Source organism: Sceloporus occidentalis, unplaced genomic scaffold (genome assembly GCF_023333645.1).
Source record: "Sceloporus occidentalis isolate IW3139 unplaced genomic scaffold, rSceOcc1.0.p SCAF_214, whole genome shotgun sequence".
Classification (NCBI taxonomy): Eukaryota; Metazoa; Chordata; class Lepidosauria; order Squamata; family Phrynosomatidae; genus Sceloporus; species Sceloporus occidentalis.
The window spans coordinates 279,155-294,320 of NW_028317194.1; the positions used below are offsets into that span (position 1 = coordinate 279,155).

General features: G+C 45.3%; 2 protein-coding genes across 2 annotated transcripts; both read left to right on the plus strand.

Moving 5' to 3' along the window:
• Window positions 1-970: 970 nt before the first annotated feature.
• ADAMTS13 (ADAM metallopeptidase with thrombospondin type 1 motif 13) lies at window positions 971-10,907 on the plus strand. Its single transcript, XM_089502879.1, has 28 exons — window positions 971-1,099; window positions 1,317-1,400; window positions 1,809-1,933; window positions 2,061-2,201; window positions 2,570-2,704; window positions 2,971-3,121; window positions 3,275-3,379; window positions 3,598-3,749; window positions 4,260-4,323; window positions 4,409-4,535; window positions 4,802-4,947; window positions 5,150-5,270; window positions 5,412-5,492; window positions 5,679-5,860; window positions 6,115-6,253; window positions 6,401-6,530; window positions 6,837-6,881; window positions 6,968-7,157; window positions 7,420-7,552; window positions 7,678-7,807; window positions 7,887-8,066; window positions 8,335-8,520; window positions 8,798-9,002; window positions 9,126-9,317; window positions 9,554-9,713; window positions 9,939-10,115; window positions 10,206-10,390; window positions 10,755-10,907. The coding sequence occupies exons 1-28, from the start codon at window positions 1,004-1,006 to the stop codon at window positions 10,905-10,907; spliced, it is 3,915 nt and encodes a 1,304-aa protein (XP_089359005.1). The 5' UTR covers window positions 971-1,003.
• Window positions 10,908-12,705: 1,798 nt separating this feature from the next.
• On the plus strand, window positions 12,706-14,744 carry LOC149277423 (calcium channel flower homolog). Its single transcript, XM_089502880.1, has 5 exons — window positions 12,706-12,823; window positions 13,447-13,519; window positions 13,829-13,954; window positions 14,449-14,556; window positions 14,672-14,744. The coding sequence occupies exons 1-5, from the start codon at window positions 12,706-12,708 to the stop codon at window positions 14,742-14,744; spliced, it is 498 nt and encodes a 165-aa protein (XP_089359006.1).
• Window positions 14,745-15,166: the final 422 nt, after the last annotated feature.

Consider the following 15,166-nt stretch of genomic DNA (forward strand, 5'->3'; position numbering starts at 1 on the left):
TCACGTATTGTCAAGGAGAGCTGGTGAGTCCCATCTACTCTGGCTTAGTGAGATTACAATAAATGCAGTGAACTCAATAAAAATTGACTATTTCTAGAAATAATGTATTGTCGAGGAGAACATCTACAAAAATTGGCCAGAATCTAAAGTCGTTTTTATAAATATCTTTAAAATAAATTATAAATATCAACACTTTATTGAAACTGTGCTTTTCTGTGCAATTGTTGTTGCAAAGTTCATGTTTTCTATACATAAGAAAAGTCTGAGGTTAAAATCTGAGTTTTTTTTATATGATTTTTTTCATTTTTTGTTCTAATCTTGAATGTTTTTACCCTTATTCAGCGGGGCTTTGTTACGGAAGAAGGGAACCAGCTTTTTATCCAGCCGGTGAAAAAGAAGCATTTGATATGGTCCAAGAGGCAGGAATTTCCTTCTCCTTATCTGCTCTTCCAGGCTGGATTCTCTCCACCAACTCACAGAGGTGAGGAACTAAACATCTTTCTACAATATAAGCAACAATGTTTTCTAAAATCTACCAAATTAACTTGACAGCGAGTAGTTCATTCAAAACCCACAATTGCCATTCAGCTTTCACCAAGCATGAGAAGCGCCCAGATGGATTCTATGAGGAGCCCTAAGGAGCTTCCCCATCAGAAGAGCTATGTTGGCTGTAATAGATCCCATAAAGTTATGTACAAAATATTTCCTCTATGGTGCATAAGACCTCTAAAAGTGGAAGCCAAAGCTTCAGGTTGGTTAGAATATGGCTCAGAAAGAGGACATGCATGGCTCAGAGAGAGGACATGGCTCAGAAGGACATGGCTCAAAGAGCTTCTGGTCCTAAAGTTGTTTCTGGCCATCTGAACAAAGAACCTGCCTGCCTGGACTCATGTTCCTGCAAATTCTATTGTGGGTTCCAGACTATGAGAGCTTTAAACCTTTCCATCATCCTCTGTTTGCAGGGTCATCGCCCGTCCGACTGAAGAAACGAGCAGTTGCTGAGATGAAGCACTTGGAACTCTTGGTGGTTGTAGGTCATGACGTGTACCAGTTCCACCAGGAAGACACGGAGAGATACATCCTCACCAACCTTAATATTGTGAGACCTTGTAGATATTTATGATATGACCAGCGCTTTACGTCACCGATTTGACATTTAATACATTTTTGGAAATTGGTAGAATTATTATGGTTATCTAATGTAACAATTACAAACTACAAGACTGATTTTACTTACTTGTCGTTCTTTCAATAACACCCCTAAAACTTCTCCCCCCTTTTTAACCTGTGGTCCTTATTGTCCATTATGGTTACAGGGCACAGAGCTGCTGAGAGATGTCTCACTCGGAGCCCCTTTTCGAGTCCATTTGGTGAAGATGATCATCCTGCCCGAACCCCAGGTAAAACAAAGAAGGGAAAACGGTACCTAACGTAGCTGTACAGAAATTCATTTGGGGGGGGGGGGACTTGACCGGCCGCACAGATCCCTGACTTCAACCCCATCGAACACCTTTGGGATGAACTGGAAAAGAGATTGTGAGCCGAGCGTCTCGTCCATCATCAGTGCCTGACCTCACAAATGCTCTACTGGGTGAATGGGCCAAATTCCCACAGAAACTCCCCAAAATCTTTGTGGAAATCCTTCCCAGAAGAGTGGAATCCATTATAGCTGCAAAGAAGAGACCAATTCCATATTAATGTCTATGTATTTAGAATATGATGTCATCAAAGTACCTGTTGGTGTAAAGTACCTATGGGTGTAATGTCCATATAGTGTACATAGATAGTAACCATTGTTATCTCTCCAGGCAGATATTAAGATCAGCCGTGACATCAACTCTTCCCTGGTGAGTGTATGTGAATGGAGCAAGACAGTGAACCCGTCCGATGATACAGACCCGCTTCACGCCGACCTCATTCTTTATGTGACAAGGTGAATAGAGACCCCTCTGTTGTTGGGTAAACTAGGGGGAGAAACAAATACCTTAAATGAAAACCAGTGAAATGTAGTTTAAACTGAAAACTAAAAACACCTCCTTCCAATGTTTGTTTTACCCAAGGTTTGACCTCACTAATGGGGAGAGGACCCTTCGAGGTGTCACTCAGCTTGGTGGAGCGTGCTCCTCTTTTTGGAGTTGCGTCATCACTAAAGACACTGGGTTTGACCTTGGGATCACCATTGCTCATGAGATTGGGCACAGGTAAATACAGGGACATCGTGGGTTGATGGTGGCAATCCACGGAAAGAGGAATAACTAGAATTATTTCATACCACTTATGGAATGTATACAAATAAGGATAAACATTGTAACTGGCTGCGGAATTAAGTAATACATCCTTTGCGGATCCAAAAACATTATACTTAAAGGTTAAATTTATTAAGCCACAAAATAAAATATAAAATTATTCTAATACTTATATTTTGGAAAGAAAATTATTAAAAAAAGAGAGAAAAATATTCCTCTATGTGTATTGTTTAGGAAGGAAGTTAAAATAACGCCATGATCATTTCTCTATCGGAACTGTTGGGGTTCCCAGAACTGATTGTTGGTCTTTTCACTTGTCATAGTTTCGGAATAAGCCATGATGGAACGGATAATAGCTGCACTGGGGATGGGACTATCATGGCACCAGAGGAAAACCACAACAGCGTCCATCTGACGTGGTCCGAGTGCAGTAGGGAACAGTTCCTTAAGTTCCTCAGGTAGTATTCCAAGGTACACAAATAAACACATAAAGGTTTTTAGGGCTGTAGAACCCTACCATACCCTCATACCCAGCAAACATTCTGGCCTCCTAGAAAAGAGGGGCATTGGGGAAGGAAAGAGGTGCTCAGGGATTTAAGACACAAAGGCGAACTAGACAAATAAACATGGCACTTGGAAGTTGTGTGATTTGTTCATCGCTGCTGGGAATCTTCTGTAATTATTCTAATACAGTCCATTTGCCTTCCCTTCAACCACCCAACAGTAGCGGACAAGCAAGCTGTATTAATGACCTGCCGGCAATGGAGGGAAGTATCCCCACCTGGAAGCCTGGTCTATACTACGGAGCGGATGAACAATGTCAGATTGCTTTTGGAAGCTCAGCCCTCGCATGCACCTTCTCCAGAAATGACCTGGTAGGGAGATGTTACCGTTTTCAAACTTTCAACATATTTTTAACAATGTGAGCTGGTAGTGAGACCTTTCTGCTTAATTTAAGTTGTTTCAAAATTACTTAACAGTGATGAGTATTAATAAACCTTAATATTTTTTTATATTTTTTTCCATAGGACACATGCAGCGTCCTCTCCTGCCACCCGAGCCAAGAGGACCGAAGCACTTGCACCCGCATCCTGGTTCCTCTTCTCGATGGCACAGAATGTGGGGAGAACAAGGTGGGTTTTGATGGACCATTCACAAAATGCTTTCTACCCTAATTCTAGAGTGTGACGGAACCATTGGAAGAAAAAAAGGGATCACTTCCTGAGCTTAATTATCATATAAAAAATCCAACAATCAGTACATAAGAAAGATAAGATCCATGAAGATAGGGGATGTTTCTATGTGATCATTCCCGATATATGTATGTGTTAATAAGTTCTTTCTTGTTCAGTGGTGCCACAAGGGTCGCTGTAGCTCCTTAGAGGAGCTGAATCCCGTGGCGGTTGTCCATGGAGCCTGGTCCAGTTGGTCTTCTTTCTCCTCCTGCTCCAGAAGCTGCGGAGGTGGTGTGGTGACCAGAAAAAGACAATGTAACAACCCTAGGTGGGTTAATGAGCGTCCGTTAGTGGGGGAGGGTAGAAACACATGCCTCGGTACTAAGCCTGAATTGTATGTTCAATGTCTTTTTGATGGAAACTGAAGACCAATGAACACCACCAGTGTCAAGCAAAATGGCCAATGGTATAGTCAAAGGGATGAAAAATATATTAAGTACTCAAATGATAAAAAGAACACATCCCAAAACAAAAAACTACGCCAAGTAATGTTAAGATGTTCCATGGGTTGATTTTCCAAGTGTGTAGGGCTTGTCGGACTGTGCTTCAATGTGATTCTTGGTGGCCACTGTCTGGATCACCACTCATGTTGACCTCATCTGTGTCCTTGATTGGAAGTGATATCAGAGCTCACAAGAACCGCCCATGAGGAATTCTACCATGTGTTCTGTGACAACTACTTTTTGGAACACACGCTTGCATTATACCCCGAGCTTCTGAAAGCACCTTGTGTTTGGCGTTATATTTGCCTGATTATTTGCCATCATTTTCCCTGTAGGCCTGCGTTTGGAGGTCATGATTGTGAAGGACCCCATGTACAAGCTGAGATGTGTAATACTCATGTGAGTATGAAATCACCCTACATACTAGCTCCTTAGGGTAGTTCTGGTATGACCAGTACCCTATCCTTTTATTTTTTCTTTACAGGCTTGTGTGACATCTCAGTTGGACTTCATGAATGAACAATGCTCCGCCACAGACACTGAACCCCTTCACCTTGCCCTTGGGATCCCCAGCTTCTACAAGTGGACGTCAGCTGTTGGCTTTGCATATGGTGAGGACATATTGTGATAGGATCTTTACCTCCTAAAAACAGAACTAAGCCACAAAGACCAAAACAGGTAACCCCAAAAGAGTAATGGCCCAGGACCCATAATTCATGACGGATTTATTAATACTTCTTTTTTTTAACGTGCCTTGACCATCACAATTTCTTCTTTTCAATCTATATTTTTTCATGTTAGAGTATATATTCTTCTAGAATTACTCTAGATGTCACGTAAAATGTTGCTCTTAAAGCTGCGCTCGTCTGTTAATCAGGTGACTCTCTGTGTCAGCATCTGTGTCGGGCCCAAGGGAAGAACTTCATGGTGGCACGGGGGGACCATTTTACCGATGGCACTCGCTGTGAGCCAAGTGCTGGGACGGATGCGGCACTCAGCCTGTGTGTATCCGGGATCTGCAAGGTGAGGAAAGACTCTTCTCTTTCACAGTCTGCCTGCTAGAATATTGTTCATTCTGCTCTAGTATGTACAAGATGAGACACTCGTTTTAAGGATTAAGACTAAGACACCGTTTTTTGAGACCCCTTAGGAGCTAAACTTTCATCCAACTCAAACAAGGTCATTTTAGGATCAGGACAAGCTTTCATAAGTTCTTCTCACCCAGGCATTTGGCTGTGACGGTGTGATGGACTCTGGAATGGAGGTTGACCAGTGCGGGGTCTGCGGAGGAGACAATAGCACATGCGGCATAGTCAACGGCCAGTTCTCTGAAGGAAAGGCAGGAGGTGAGTCAGTATAGACCGGTATGTGGATTTGGGTATTTTGGAAAAAACCCCTCATCATTCACAGAGTTATATGAGGTCCAAAAATGTGAAGAAGGCATTTCTCTATCCTAGAGATTCTTATTGTATCTAAATGTGCCATAGGGTACGTCACCTTCCTGACTGTTCCTGTTGGCTCAGTGGCAATCCAGGTGAACAACCAAAAGCCTTTGTTTACACATTTAGGTAAGCATGAACATTCTATTTCAGAATGAACCGATATATTCGTGCGCACAGCGGCGGTTTGTTCCCGTGTGTCCTACTCCTTGACCATGCCATTGGATTGTGTAGAGGAACATCTTCTCAAATTCTCACTAATTAGAGAAAGAATAGTGCGGTAAATAAAGAAATTACAAACTTTTTTTTGCTCAGCTGTAAAGAAGAAAGGCGCATACCTGGTTGCTGGAAGGGGGAAAATTTCTCTAAACGTCACATACCCCTCTGTCCTGGAAGACCGGAGGATAGAATATAGATTGACTCTGACCTCAGACAAGCTGCCACATCGAGAAGAAATCCATATTGATGGTCCTACTACTGAAGAAATCGAGATTCAGGTGAGATCTAAGATGTTTCATGTCACTTGTAACATTATTTAGCTGCACTTGGCTTTTTCTTGCTGACTTGTCTATTTAAACTTTGGTTAAAGTTGTCTTATTACTGATGTAGAAATCAGAAGATCCTTCTCGGGATCCTGGTCCTAAGGCATGAGCCATTTTGGTGGCCAATGGATGTTATTTGGTGCTCTTGAAGACATACTTGACCCTTGATGTATAGCAGATATCTAGTTACAACATATGTTTCTGGATAGGTTTACAGAAAGTACGGACAGGAATATGGAGAGGTCACAAATCCAGATATCTCGTTCAGCTACTGCATTCCTAAGAAGAGCCGTGAGAGTTATGCATGGTCCGCTGTAAGAGGACCTTGTTCTTCTAGCTGCGGAGGAGGTGAGACAGGGACAACCAGAATTATTTAGGGTTAAGCTTAATAAACAAAGTATCCAAGTAATTATTAGACCGAACTGCAAAGGCTCACAGTATATGATTTATTGTGTATGAATGAATAATATCTGACATCTCTTTTTCCTCTCCCAGGTTTTCAGCAGGTGGAGTATCAGTGCAAAGAGCTAACACTCCAACGGCTGGTTCAGTCCGAGCTCTGTGCTGAATCTGTGTACCCCAACTCAACACAGGAGCCCTGCGGAGGGGACCCATGCCCACCCAGGTTAGTGACTTTGAATCTATGGTTCTACAGCAAGGGTTTACATTGTCCCATTTGTCCCCAGATGATCACTGAGAATTATAGGAACTGTGTTCTAGCTAGAATAAGACATATTGACCTCAACTGTCTCGAGGTGTCTTTGCATGGATGTTCTCCAAGTGTCTTGTGTTATAGGTGGGTAGTGAAGGAGTCCTCTCCATGCTCAGTGACTTGTGGTGGAGGAGTGATGCTCTTAACCATTCAATGTATTAGCAAACAACATGACACAGAAACCGTTCTGTCTGACGGACATTGTTCCCATTCTCAAAGACCCAAGAGCTTCTCCACCTGTGGTTTGGAACCCTGTCCAGCCAGGTATCACCCTTAATAAGTAAGTGAATTGACACAGGTGACCATTGAAAGGACATGTCATATCAGCTCGGGACCATTCCTCGTTGCAGGTGGGAAGTGTCGGAGCCGGGTCTGTGCTCAGCAGTGTGCGGATCTGGTTTGGCTTTGAGAAACGTCTCCTGTATTCAGTCTCAAGGCGGTTTGGACACGTTGGTTGAGGATTCTCAGTGTTTTGGGCAAGAGAAGCCACTGACTCTGGTAAAATGCGTGGTCAGCGTCTGTCCAGTGGGCTGGGAGACGGTGAGTACTTCTAAAGGATTTTGGAATATGAAACCTTTATCTTATCTAGAGTTCCATGATCGTCATGTTTATTTGTGTATGTTTTAGCTTTTTTTGTGCATGACTTCTTGCTGGAAATTTTAATGGTCATCAAGCCAATTAATTTTGGTCATACTGAATTCCATTTAATGCTCAGAAAAAGAAAACAAGGTTCTGTTAGATCAATCTAATAATCTATTTTATATTATTAATTAATCAATCCACCTTTTTCTGTCCTAACCAGATATCCACTGTTACCGGGCAGTTAACGGGACTGAATGATAACTCTTCACTGCTAAATACCCCTTTTGAGAAGGAGATGGGGATTTTTGTGTGGAGTCCTGTACTGGGTCAATGTTCAGTTACCTGCGGCTCAGGTAAACCTCACCCATCGATCTCAGGGCTTGATTTACTAAATAATAAATTACACGACGATTCTTAATTGTATTTACAAATACATGAATAAATAACCCTACACGCTAAACTATATCTCCGCATTCAGGAATAGCAGAACTCCGCTACATTTGCGTTGATTTTCACACAAAAGAAGAAACATCGGAGAAAAATTGTAACCAAACGTTGAAGCCGGAAAAGCACTGGAATCCCTGTTACCCCCAAAGCTGCCCCCCAAGGTAAGTTCACGTCTAAGTTGAAATTTGATCATTGATTGTTGAGCCCTGTAACTAATCTCTTATTTCTTTGTTAACGCAGCTGGGAGGTGAGGGAGCTGATCCCTTGCCCCGTGACCTGCGGAGGAGCGAAAATCCAACTTGAGGTCTTCTGCGTGAGAAGGGAAAATGAGAAGTCGCGTCGTCTTCCTCATGCCAAATGCAGCAGGAGTCCCCGTCCGAGTGACACCAGAACATGCGGAACTCAGCCCTGCCCTGTCCGGTAATGTCTGGTGGCCTGGCTGCCAGTTAGTTCTATGGGGTCCAGAAAGCTCAACGACCTTATGAAATGAAACGGTCCACTTTGCAATTTGGTTTCAATAATTTACTATGGAAACGATGCACTGAGAATATTTTGAAAAGTTTCAAGTGTGGGTTGAAAGGCGTTGGTGTCCCAAGTTCCATTTTGCCAGGGCCATGGTCCTACAAACTACTACGGGATGATATGGGGGTAATAATGACTCCTTGCTATTGTTTGATTTCTCTGGCAGGTGGAGCTACAAGAGAAGTTCTTGCAGCGTCAGCTGCGGTGGGGGCATTTTACAGAGAATTTTCTACTGTGTCCGAGACCACAATGAAGGAGACAGCAAGGAGCAAATTGTTGAGGATACAGAATGCCAGCATCTACCACATCAACAAGGGCAGGAGTCCTGCAACGAACAGCCATGCCCACCTAGGTACGATGTCTGCTTCTTCAGTGAGTAAGGAGACAGCACTTCGCCTTCTGCCTCATACCCACTCAACTACTGTAACCTCTGAAGAGCAGGGCTCTCTTCTCCTTCTGTGCTGGCAGTTCTGACCATGTGTCAGTGTTGCGTATGGTCAATTTTAATCTGCTGGAGCTCTATTACTTACGTGATGTAGCGTAACATTTCAAAAGTGTTTCACCCACCTTTGGTTTAGGGAACTAAATTATTATAAACCTCCAGAGAGAATTATCCATCTTTTTTGTAGGTGGCAGGTGACACAGACCGGCCAGTGCTCCTCCGCTTGCGGATATGGCACTTCCACGCAAAGTGTGGTCTGTGTGCAAAGAGTAGCCGGGACTGATATCGAGGTGAACGCGACAGCCTGTCCTTTTCATGAGAAACCTCCTTCAATCATCCCTTGCGTGGTCACCAACTGCTTTTTCTCATGGGACGTTGGTCCCTGGGGCCAGGTAAGCGCTACAGTCGTTTGACAAAGGCATACAATGTAAATATTTGTGAGAGAAAGAATTTCTGAAAGTCATGGAGAGGCCATCAGTACTTGTATTGTAGTCTATCCTTATCTTCCCGCACAGTGTTCAGCTGCCTGTGGAAATGGGATCCAGAGACGCCAGAATTTATGCCTTAACCTGAAGACTCGCCAGCAGGTGAGCCCCGTCTTCTGCGGACATGCTGCCAAACCCATCACTATGAGAGGCTGCTCCAGTGATCCCTGCCGACGAGACACACAGACACCGGAGCCACGGGTGACACCGACGTTCACGGCAGTAACACAAGAATCAAGTCTTCCCTCCACGAAGTCTCAACACAAAGCCGCGGTTATCCCAGCTTACCAGATGCCTGGGCCAAAACCAGACAATATGAAGGAGGATGGGCACAGTTATGTATAAGTAGCTTTTCCGCACAAAGATCGAATGTCCTCCTACCTCCTCAATAATGTCCATGTCCCTCAAACCCTAAATAATTTACTAACCCATGATAGAGCCCTTGTGTCTTACTGAAGATGTCTCCCCCAGGTATCTGCGGACAGCAATTCCTAAACTCCGCAGGAGTGGTGAACACTACAGGTTTCACCAAGTCCGACTGCATGTTCTCCATCGGCCGTCCACTAGGAGAAGTCATCTTTGTTAAGGTGCTTTCCAGCTCCCTCAACTGCACCGCTGGTTTGTACCTTAAACACGGCGAGTCTTTATTCCTACAGAAATTCCGTGATATACTCTGCATAGGATGTGGCTCGAGACATCGTGGCTCAAGCGTATAGAATTTTGGAATGTTGGTTAAGACAGTCGCTTTGGTAGCCATTTATCCCGGGGGGAGCAGAGTTGTTTTAGATATTACGGTGCCACGTAAACCGCCACGTCGTGAACTTATGTGTCCGTTCCTCGCAGGAGAGCTGCTGCTGTTTCTAAGCAGGACCATGTGGCAGAAAAAATGCGTCCGGCTGTCCGGGGTGACCCTGGACTCCAAATCCAATACTCTGACGGTGAGGCAGCGGCAGACCAGCCCGGGGAACGGAGTGCTGCTTAAGTACTGGAGCGTACCAGCCACGCAGAACCACTCTAGAGGTACCTAATTACTCTCTAAAGTAATAAGGAGAGTGTAGAAGGTACAGAATGTTCTCATAAAGAAGTCTTCTTCTTCTGTGTGTTTTGAAGACTGCGACGTCCAGCTTTTCGGAACGCAGGGAACCGTACAGAATCCGGTGCTGGCCTGGACAGAGGAGGGGACTCCTGCGTGTCGTATCTTCATTGATGTGCCTCCTAGGTTCACAATTGCCATTCACGCTTTGTACATGGACCTGGACACGCAGGGCAACAAGACGCACTCCAGTTACATTCTGGTGAGTCCTTTGATTTGCAAAGTAGGTTTTTAGTCCAAACTATCTGTGATGTTCTACCATTTCAATGTCCTGTTGGCCCATCATACAGTCCTGCTGAGTGCGACGATTCTAGAGAAATCAATGTCCATTTGCTTTCGGACAAAGAATGCGGTTTCCTGCTCCTTTGGTTCGGACTTTAATTCAGAGGGACTTTTACAATCGAAAACTAATACATGTACGGGCTTTGTCATTAAGGGGTTAAATGTGTACAAATCCAAATACCCAAGTCTCATAAAATGTAACCGTTTTTATGGTGGAAAACGATTTATTTTAGGAGCTATGATTCCGATTGCAGTCTCTGAATAAACTCTCATTTACCGTTCAGATTCGCGATTTGAAAACATTAGGATCTAAAGTGTTTTACGGAACCCACTTGTTCTTCTGGGAGTCCGCGGGGAGCCAGGCAGAAATTGAATTTCACGGGGACTTCTCTGAAGAAAGAGTCAGCTTCCGCGCTCAGTACTGGGCCCAGAATTAAAAGCGGCGGAGCATTTTCTGCTTCTACAGAAACAAAGACTTTCAACCAATGAATCTCCTCGTGTCACAATGGGGTCCAACAAAAATACAAACGGAGAAAAATACCTGATGATTAAATACTTTCCTCCGGAGGTGGTTTGGTCGGGGGGGGGGGCGATTTAATGTATATTATTCATCTGGGTAGGTGGGACGGTACCTTTGACTTTAATGTACGTTTTCTATAATCCTATTTATGGTTAAATCAGCTTTAAAAATTTATAAAATACATAAAATAAATGACAGTGTTATTCCGGGAATTAAGTTTTTAGAGCGTCTGTGTTTGTAATTCGCTCGGATCCTTTATTGCTTTCCACATCTTACGTTTGCTGCTGAGCGGTGGGACGTTGGATGCTCCGCAAAGCACCCCTCTCGTGCCCAGTTCTGCGTAGTTACCCCACAGTCCTGCTGGGGGGGGGGGCAGCAGGGATCATGGACCAATTGGGGAGATCTCTGGTCGTTCGGTACCGGCCCGGGTCCCACGTGGCCACACTCTGCAGACCAGCACAAGCCGGCTGTAAAAGGTATGGTGGGCAGGTGGTCCTGCGTTCGGCGATGCCCTCAGGATGGGTATCCTGGAGATGCTGGGGGTTATGCGCAAGGTCAACAAATGGTGACCCCCCCCTCATCCAGACTATAATCATCACCATGGTGACCCAGCCACTGGGAGGGGGGGTCTCTCTGCACCATGGAAACGTCGCTGTAATGAATGAGGCTTCATCAACCCTGAAGCCTGAAAAAAAATGAGGCGAATTAGCGTGAAATTAAAAAAGACGGAAATCACTCCTCACCTTTAAGTAAAAAAATTCTTAAAGCTTCTACGTTCGATGAGCTCTGCGGTATGATGTCATATCTGGTCTCTGTGATTATAATGCTGAGTGTTGGGATATGATGTCATCTCTACAACTCCTATCATCCCCTAGGTTTACTTCCGCAGCAGGTATTTGGTGCAGCTATCTGGTCCCAAGGGGGAAAAATCTGGACTACAAATCCTATCTGCCCCAGCCAGGGCCCCTGGCCTGTTCCCTCACATTTTGCAGCCTTGAGCAGCACGATTCCCTCCTGCTCCTGCACACTGCCGGGTATCATGCGCAGGCAGTGCTTGGCTGGGGGTGACAGGAGTTGTATTGCAGCAGAAGAGCCTCAGCCATGCAACACAAAAGGGGCGAGGCCAACTAGCAGCTGCTGCTCTGGGTAACCTGGCAACGGCCCCCTGTGATGCAAAAGCACCGCCTCCATAATTCCCTCCCACAATGCACTGCGAGACTGTAAGTGACGTGGAAACGTCTATTGTCATCGCAAACCCTTCTGGAAGAGTTAGCGCTGGAGAAGCGAGCCAGCGCATTGGGAGTGTGACCTCAGCGCTGGGGACTGCATTCAACTGAGGCCGGGGGAGACAGGAGCCTTCCCTCAGCTGAGGCCCATGAGGCAGCGCCTTGTGAGTGCGAACTCGGCACTCGAGGCTGCACTGAGCTGAGGCCTGTGAGTGTGAACTCAACTGGAACCCCGAAGACAGGAGTCTGCACTCAGCTGAGGCCAGGGAGAGAGCTTAGACATACCACAGATAAGGCTTACTGCTTGGCCCCTGGGTGCCCAAAAGCTCGGAGACAGCTGAGATCCGAGGGGCCCGGGAATGGAGACCCCAGAGTAGCCAGTGGGGCCGCCAAGAACCCGGAGGCAGTGACCGGTGGGGTATTCTGGAGCATTCCGGGGTATTCCCAGCCCAATATTCTCTAGCAGCCCCGGGTCCACTCCTCTCCGGGATGAGCGCTGTGGGCGTGGAAGCCGGAGCCGAGGCTGAGCCGGCCCCTGCTCAGGATGATGGCATGACCTGGTGGTACCGCTGGCTGTGCCGGGGGGCCGCTGTCCTCGGGGGTGTTTGTAAGTATGCATATTCTGTTATTATTTACCCCAGATCAAGAAATCTAAACACCTATTCGGGAGACATTGGCAGGGCAGAGTCCTATCATTCTCAGCTGGCCATCACTTCTTAAACTCTGCTGAGTCCGTGGCTGAGAGAGTTAATGTCCCACTCCCATCATGTGCCGGGCTACAGAACGCTCTGTTTAGCTGGAAACACAATATTCTCCTCCACAGCCCCCCCCTCCTGCCACAAGCTGATGTTTCACTTGGGAATAATACCCAGAGACACCCGTGCCGCTAGCAGGGAAGAGCGGGGGTATCGGATGTGGAGAGGGCCATGCAAGTTTAATGAGCGAGTGGGAGCTCACAAAGCCAATTAAAATTCAGAGGCTGGGGCTTCGCCTGCATTGTATCCGTCCTTTAATAACCCTTTAATCTCCGCTTATTTATTTAATATTTTTTAAAAAAATGGGGGAGAAAAAACAAATTTTTCTCCCGTTACAGAATCGTTTATCAAATGTTTAAATGTCCTCACTGTATTATTCTCTACCACTTCTGCTGGGTGGCTGTTTTACTTATCTACCTCACTCCCAGTAAATGATATGCTACAGTACATTGAATGTATTTTTTTTTTTCTTTAGCATGCGCGGCTGCTGGTCTGTGGAACTGCGTCACCATCAACCCCCTGAACATAGCCGCCGGCGTGTGGATGATGTGAGTATATCGGTTATCTGCCTTAACGGCGAATCAGATCCGTGCGTTCGGGAATCAACTATCGAATTTTTGTTACGAGACAAATGAACGATAAAGCTCAGAATGTTCGAAAAATGCCGGTGTGGGGGGTGTGCACCACGGGGAGAAAAACTTTTTTTTTTTTTTTTTTTTAAGAAATACATTTATTTGTTTAATTAATAAGAAAAATAAAAAGCCTTCAGAGTTTCTTCCGGAGCCGGAAACTACAATAATTTATTGTTTGGATATTGATATATATATATATATATATTTTGTTTTTATCCTTTTCAGGTTAAATGCCTTGCTGCTGTTTCTCTGCGAGGCTCCGTTTTGCTGCCAGTTCATCGAATTCGCCAACAAGGTGGGAAATAAAGCGGATAAGATGAAGCCCTGGCACAAAGCCGCGTTGTACTGCACGTGAGTCTTTCCTTCATTTATTTCCCTCCTACAGACGCTCGCCCCTGGCTTTCCGCTCACGGATCGTTTGAAGGCTCCGTAATTATCGCATAGTGGTCAGAAGTAGAGTTTGTATGGGGGGGGGGGGTTAATGCGGGAGGCGATATACCTACCTGGTCCGGTCCGGTCTGGTTAATCAGTAGCCGTACCGATTGGGCTCATGCGTGTATCGCATGCCTGTACACGTGTCACACGGATGAGAGAGGCGCTGTATACACCGGAATAGTATTACCGTTAATATTCCAGTAGAGGGCGCTGCATACACACACATGGCGTCTCTCTTCTATAATTTATAGAGGGGACATCCAATGAGTCCTCTATTCACAAAATATTAAGTTCTGCTGAGAAAATGATCCGTACCTCCTTTATAAGAGTGTAAGCTTTTGAGACCGAGAGGCCGAATTCACCCGCTGACGTCTTGCGTTGTAACGTTTGTGTTTCTTACTTCACCGCAGGATGGCCGTGTTCCCCATCTTTATCAGCTTCACGCTGACCACTCTCTTCGGGAACGCCATCGCCTTCGCGACCGGAGTGCTGTACGGCCTGTCCGCCCTGGGCAAAAAGTAAGGCTTTGTATATATATATATATAATAGTAAATAAAAATGTACATTCTGTCGTGCTTCGTTCCGCGCTTCCCTTCCCTTTTAATGACCGGCTGTCCTTACGCTGTCTCACAGGGGCGACGCCATCTCCTACGCCAAGCTCCAGCAGATGAAAAAACCAGATGAAGAAAAACCAGAAGCAAATTAACGGACGTCTCCGCGTTCCGACCGCGAAACATCTCCGGGGGACGCGCGTTTCAGGATCATCAGATTGTGTCGTTCGGATCCTCCTCGTGTCAACTTGATTTTTTTACTTTGAAGATTCTTGAAGACCGCATACGAGCGATACGGCAAAGAAAGGATCGCTGTGGGATCGGGTTATCTCACCGCGCGAGGAACGCTGTCTCTTAAAGCCGGAGTGTCGGAGGAAGTCTCGCGTTCTGTGCAGTCAATAGTTAGGAATTAAATGGTAGATTATAGGAGATAAGACAAGAATATGATCGCTGTCTGTTTACTGCGCTCTAGAGTGTCTCTTTTTATGTTTTATAGGATTTTTAGGTTTTTGGGGGATTTTTAAAAAATATTAATTGAAAAGAAAACCCAGCGAGAGATCTGTCAACAGACTCGGTG